This window comes from Myotis myotis, unplaced genomic scaffold (assembly GCF_014108235.1).
Source record: "Myotis myotis isolate mMyoMyo1 unplaced genomic scaffold, mMyoMyo1.p scaffold_m19_p_3, whole genome shotgun sequence".
Taxonomy (NCBI): Eukaryota; Metazoa; Chordata; class Mammalia; order Chiroptera; family Vespertilionidae; genus Myotis; species Myotis myotis.
Genome location: NW_023416335.1, coordinates 91,973,255 through 91,979,965, shown reverse-complemented (window position 1 = coordinate 91,979,965; position 6,711 = coordinate 91,973,255). Strand labels below are relative to the sequence as shown.

At 42.2% G+C, this 6,711-nt stretch overlaps 1 protein-coding gene and 1 pseudogene across 3 annotated transcripts in view; one reads left to right on the top strand and one right to left on the bottom strand.

Annotated features, from left to right (window-relative positions):
- Nucleotides 1–1,847: 1,847 nt before the first annotated feature.
- Nucleotides 1,848–6,711, top strand: part of NUDT15 (nudix hydrolase 15) — a 45,634-nt gene continuing 40,770 nt past the window's right edge. For all 3 annotated transcript variants that reach the window (XR_004965999.1, XM_036298690.1, XM_036298691.1), the window contains exon 1: nucleotides 1,848–2,044. Coding sequence is in view for 2 of the 3 variants with exons in the window: in XM_036298690.1 (XP_036154583.1) it covers nucleotides 1,887–2,044 (158 nt within the window). In the remaining variant the exon portion in view is untranslated. The remainder of the gene's footprint in view (nucleotides 2,045–6,711) is intronic.
- On the bottom strand, nucleotides 6,033–6,602 carry LOC118650330 (annotated as a pseudogene).

The following is a 6,711-nucleotide window of genomic DNA, read 5'->3' as shown; positions in this document are numbered from 1 at the left end:
TGAAAGCAGGTTTCTGGGGTTTTGTTTAGCTTCTATATTTGTTACAATGTTTCTTAAACTGCAGGCTCAGAGGCCGGCAAGGCAGGCGGGGAATGATGGAGTCCTCCGTCACTGAAGCAAGCAAACCTCATGTTAGTTTCAAGCTGCCTGGCTGCCGGCCGCCATCTTGGTTGGCAGTTAATTTGCATATCTTGCTGATTAGCCAATGGGAAGGGTAGCGGTTGTACGCCAATTACCATGTTTCTCTTTTATTAGATAGGATAACAGAGTGACCAATGAGGAAAGCACGGGGGTCCTAAATTAAGGAAAGGAACCAATTGAAAAGGATCAGGTTCAGACAGAGAACTGCAGCATATATAAACCGGAGACAAAGGGACACAAGACAGATTTTAGATTTTGGATTTTTTTTTTTTTTCCAGAGAGAGAGAGAGAGAGAGGAGGCTTTTCCTATTTGGGGGCCCCCCTGGCCAGATGGAGTTTGTATATGCTTCCAATAAACTTCTACACTTGTATTAAAGAAATATGTTAGTCCATGAATTTATTCTTCAACTTTGTCGGACAAGGACCCACAAGAAGTCTGCACCCCAAAAGCCACATTTCATTACAAAATTCAGAATAAATATATTTCTTAAAAATATGTAGTAATAGCCCTGGCTGGTTTGACTCAGTGGATGGAGCATTGGCCTGTGGCTGAAGGGTCCCAAGTTTGATTCTGGCCAAGGGCACATGCCTTGGTTGAAGGCTTGGTCCCCAGTGGGGGCCATGCAGGAGGCAGTTGATCAATGATTCTCTCTCATCATTGATGTTTCTATTTCTGGCTCTCTCTCCCTTCCTCTCTTTAATCAATAAAAAAATATACTTTAAAAAATGTAGTAATAATGTAAATATGTATAAAAATAACAGTTTAAAGAATTAGAAGTGGTTGGAAAGAGAATTAGAGGGTAAAATTGTTCTTGTTGCCATTTTTTTTTTTTTTTTTGGTGCCATTTGACCTTGTTAAATTCTGTGCGTATTACTTTGGTAGAAGTAAAACAATTTATGATAATTTTTATTTATTTATCTTTTTAAAATATATTTCTTTATTGATTTCAGAGAGGAAGGGAGAAGGAAAGAGAGATAGAAACATCAATGATGAGAGAGAATCATTGATCGGCTGCCTCCTGCACACCCCCTACTGGGGATAGAGCCCACAACCCAGGCATGTGCCCTTGGCCGGAATCGAACCTGGGACCCATCGGTCCGCAGGCTGACGCTCTACCCACTGAGCGAAGCCGGCTAGGGCTATGATAATTTTAAAAAAATTAACACTCCCCATAAAGAGAGAGAATTTTAGTTTGTTTTAATTATAACTCTGATTCAACTGGGATTTTGTGTTGGTCAAAGGTAGGTAACTGGAAGTGTCTGCTTTTTCCTCCCAAATAGGTTACAAACTCCCAGGACAACTTATTGTTTAGTCCTATTTCCCCCCATGATTTGAGATATTTTTATTTATATTAGAGTGTTTCTACTTTATGTGCCTTGCCCTGGTACCACACTGATTTGAACTAGAGTGAGAATGAGTTTACTGTATGAAGATTGAAGAAAAAAGAATAGGATGTGCAAAGGTACAATTCTATAAAAGCAGGTGCCTGGGAAATGCATCGATTGGAGGACTGAGAGTAAAGCATGTTGAAAGCGCAACAGAAAGTGTCATTAGTAAAAACGAAGACCTGCACAGTCCTTTTGAGAGCAACTGCTGTGCCTCACAAGCTGTAACCCCCGTTGACCAGACACGGAGCCTGAGGGGGGGCCGACGGGGCGTGCGCGCAGCCGGCGCAGGACGGGATTGGTGCGGCCCTGGGGGCGGGGCGAGCGTCAGCAGGAGGGGCTCGCGGTCCTCCTGCGCCATGCCGGCCGGCGCCGAGCCGCGAGCCCACCGGCCTGGAGTCGGGGTGGGCGTAGTGGTGACTAGCTGCAGGCACCCTCGCTGTGTCCTCCTGGGAAAGAGGAAGGGGTCATTTGGAGCTGGCAGTTTCCAACTCCCCGGGGGTCATTTGGAGTTCGGGTAAGCGGCCACCTGGGCGGCCGGGGGAGGCGGGACGCGCCCGAGAGGACCAGCCCGTTCCCTGTGCCGCGCTGCGTCCTTTTCGCGCATGCGCCCTTTGCTTCTCTCGGAGCTCGCGAGCGCCGGCCGACAGGGGGCCGCGGAGCTGGATAAGGGGGAGAAAGGAGGTCCTCGCCGAGTGCCTTCATCTCCGCGCCTGCTTACTGGTTGGTTTGTGAGAGGTGTTTTTCTTAGTGCTTCCACAGAAAAGACACGAAAACGGTGTTTATAAACCTCGAGCAGGCCCGCGTTGCCAGTTAAGACATTTGCGCTGTTTACCGGTAATTTAAACGTACGCAGATATATTGTCCAGTTGCGGACCAGTGAAACTTTCTGAGCCTCAGTTTCCCCATCTTTAAAATGCAGAAGGACAACGAAGTACTCTTGAAAGTCCCTCTTTGCTTTGGCGTTCTGTGATTTGTTGATATATCAGACAAAGATGGGCAGTTTAGAGGCAATTCAAAGGTTAATAAAATTTTCAAATCTCTAACGCTGACCCATGGTATGTTGAAGAATATGGGTCCACCTATTTCTTTATTGTTGAAAGTATTACATATGTCCTCCTTTTCCCCCCATTGACCCATTCTAGCTGCCCCCCGCCCCCACCCTAGGCCTTCACCACCCTATTGTTTGTGTCCATGGATTATGCATATATGCATACAAGTTCTTTGGTTAATCCCCCCCCCCCCCCCCCCCCCCCCCGCCCTTTCCCTCTGAGATTCTGCAGTCCGTTGTTGTCCATGTTTCTAATTCCCTTGGAGCTATTTTGTTCATCAGTTTATTTTGTTCATTAAATATGAGTGATATCATGTGATACTTGTCTTTCTCTGACTAGCTTATTTCGCTTAGCATAATACTCTCCAGGTCCCTCCAATCCTGTCTCAAAGGGTAAAAGATCCTTCTTTTTTACAGCTGCAGAGTAAACCATGGTGTAAATGTGCCACAGCTTCTGGTCCACTCATTTACTGATGGGCACTTGGGCTATTTCCAGATCTTAGCTATTGTAAATTGCTCTGCTGTGAACATAGGGGTACATACATTTTTTCTGTTGGTGTTTCAGGTTTCTTAGGATATATTCCTAGAAGTGGGATCACTGGGTCAAATGGCAGTTTCATTTTTAATTTTTTGAGAAACTCCGTACTATTTTCCATAATGGCTGCACCAGTCTGCATTCCCACCAGCAGTGTAGTAGGGTTCCCTTTCTCCACATCCTTGCCAGCACTTGTCATTTGTTGATTTGTTGATGGTAGCCATTCTGACAGGTGTGAGGTGATACTTCATTGTCATTTTAATTTGCATCTCTCAGATGATCAGTGACTTGAGCATTTTTTTGGATGACCTCTTTGGAGAAGTGTCTATTCAGATCTTTTGCCCATCTTTTAATTGGATTGTTTGTCTTCCTTTTGTTAAGTTGTATGAGTACCTTATATATTTTGGATAATAACCCTTTGTTAGATGTACCATTGGCAAATATGTTCTCCCATACAGTGGGCTCCCTTTTCATTTTGTTGATGGTTTCTTTTGCTGTGCAGAAGCTTTTAATTTTGATGTCATCCCATTTGTTTATTTTCTCCTTACTTTTCCTTTCCCCCTGGGAGATGTGTGGGTAAACATATTGCTATGAGAGATGTCTGAGATTTTGCTGCCTATGGTTTCTTCTAGGATTTTTATGGTTTCATGACTTAAATTTAAGTCTTTTATCCATTTTGAGTTTATTCTTGTGTATGGTGTAAGTTGGTGTTCTACTTTCATTTTTGTTGCATGTATCTGTCCAATTTTCTCAACGCCATTTATTGAAGAGACTGTCTTGACTCCATTGTATGTTCTTGCCTCCTTTGTCAAATATTAATTGAGTATAATGGCTTGGGTTGATTTCTGGGGTCTTTGTTCTGTTCTATTGATCTATATACCTGTTCTTGTGCCAGTACCAAATTGATTTGATTACAGTGGCTTTGTAGTATAACTTGATATCTGGTATTGTGATCCGTCCAACTCTTCTTTCTCAAGATTGCTGTGGCTATTCGGGGACATTTTTGGCTCTGTAGAAATTTTTTGGAGTATTCTAGTTCTGGTATTTTAATAGGGATTGCATTGAATCTGTAGATTGCTTTGGGTATAGTATGGACATTTTAAAGATGTTAATTCTCCCAATCCATGAACACACTATATTCTTCTACTTGCTTATGTCTTCCTCTATCTCTTTTTTCAACATCCTGTAGTTTTTTGAGTACAAGACTTTTATCTCCTTGGTTAAGTTTATTCTTGTTTTGTTATTGTTGCAGTGGTAAATGGGATTGTTTGTTGAGTTTCTCTTTCTGAGAATTCATTATTGGTATATAAAAATGCCATCCATTTCTGAGTGTTAATTTTATATCCTGCTACATCGCCAAATTCCTTTTTTAAAGCTAGTATTTTTTGTGTGTGGAGTCTTTAGGGTTTTCTATATACAATATGTCATCCGCGAATAATGAGAGTTTTACTTTCTCCTTACCAATTTGGATGCCTTTTATTTCTTCTTCTTATCTGATCTTTGTGGCTAGGACTTTCAGGGGAAAGTGGGCATCCCAGTCTTGTTCCTGTTCTTAGGGGAAATGGTTTTAGTGTTTGCCCATTGACTATGACGTTGGCTGTAGATTTGTCATATACGGCCTTTATTATGTTGAGATAGGATCCTCTAGTCCTACTTTGCTGAGAGTTTTTATCAAAAACTAGAGGCCCAGTGCACAAATTTGTGCACAGGTGGGGTCCGGCTGGCCTGCTCCAATCAGGGTCGATGGGGCCAGGCCAGCGGGGGGAGGGGCCGCAGGCGGTTGGCTGGCCGGCCCTGCTTCTTGGTTGAATTCCCGGTCGAGGGGACAATTTGCATATTAGCCTTTTATTATATAGGATGGGTGTTGGATTTTGTCAAATGCTTTTTCTGTGTTTACTGTTATGATCATGTTTATGTGATGTATCACGTTTATTGATTTGCAGAATATTATAACAGCCTTGCATCCCTAGAATAAATCCCACTTGGTTGTGGTGTATACTCTTTCTAATATATTTCTAGACCTGATTTGATCATAATTTGTTGAGGATTTTAGCATCTGTGTTCATTGGGGATGTTGGCCTGTAGTTATCTTTGTAGTGTCTTTATCTGGTTTTGGAATTAGGATAATGTTGGCCTCATAAAAAGAGCTTGGGAGTGTTCCTCTTCTTGGATATTTTGGAATAGTGTGAGAAAGATAGGTGTTAGTTATTTTTTGAAGCTTTGGTAAAACTCTCCTGTGAAGTTAGGACCAGAGCTTTTGTTTGCTGGGAGTTGTTTTTTTTTTATTACTGCTTCTATTTATCAGTTGTTATTGGCCTATTCAGGTTTTCTGATTCAGTTTTGGGAGACTGTATTTTTTTTTTTTTTTTTTTTTTTAGGAATTTGTCCATTTCGTTCACATTATCCAGCTTGTTGGCATATAGTTGTTTACAGCATTTTCTTACAATCTTTGTATTTCTATGGTATCAGTTGTTACTTCTCTGCTTTCGTCTCTGATCTTATTTATTTGGGTCCTCTTTCTTTGTTTTTTTTTTACTATGAAAAAGTTTTCCTGTAACATCAAGAATTATTTTTGTAAATTTCCACAACAGAAGGATTTGTTGAATACATTAATGCTGTGAATGAGAAAACAATTTGGGGGTAAAACCCACAAGTAAGGTGATCTGACAGAAACTACAGACTGACATCAAATGGACAAAAAACTGAAAAAAATGACAACCAAAATAACACGGAGGGTGGGATGGGGTTGGGGGCACAGTTAAGGCATCTAAAAAACACTCCACATGGCTTTGGCTTATTAAAATATTTTACACTATTAAAAAAAAGATTCAAAAGCATCTGGAAAACATGCAACTTGTTTGAAAACCTTGTATTGCAAATTCAGACAGTTTGCAAGCATTATTCAGATGTTTACCAAGGAAAATAAAGAAGCCTCTCCCATGAGATTGCACATGGTGGGAGATGACCTCCCATTCTATCTTATAGTAGATGGCAAGCCAGAGGTCTGTGCAGCAGTTACAAATAAGGTGTTATTATCTGGGAGAGAAGAGACTGTGGAATTTCCATTGGATGGAGAACAGCCCGGCTTTAGTTTTTCCAGATACTCTGCATGCACAGGCTTATGACATTGGAGAATTTTGATGGCATCTGCTACTTTGAACCACTCTCTCTTCTTTCCTATATTAACAGAATCTTCCCAATCTTCTAATATTTCAGTGACAATAAGAACATAGACATATGTTCTGTGCTTTTGGTCTTGGTTCTCTAATATGCCCAGGAGTCTGCTCAATTTTCTTTTGACTCCAGCCTCTTTATAAACCTCCCTCATCGCAGCACTGCCAGGCTCCTCCTCGCCCATTTGTCTGGGTACCAACTACTGCTCACCAATAACACCTTGTCCTCCTGCTTGGTCCAGAAGCACAGGCACGATGTCCACTTCTTGAAGCCCTTGTGGTTGTAGGTCCGTGTCTGGTTGAGCTTGAACTTCATCTTAGAGGTGAGCTCTGGCGGCCGATTCTCCTCCAGACACCGCCACCCCCCGGGAAGTGGGACCCAGGCGAGTCGGGTGCAGGGGTGTCGGGAGGTGAGGCAGTGGCGC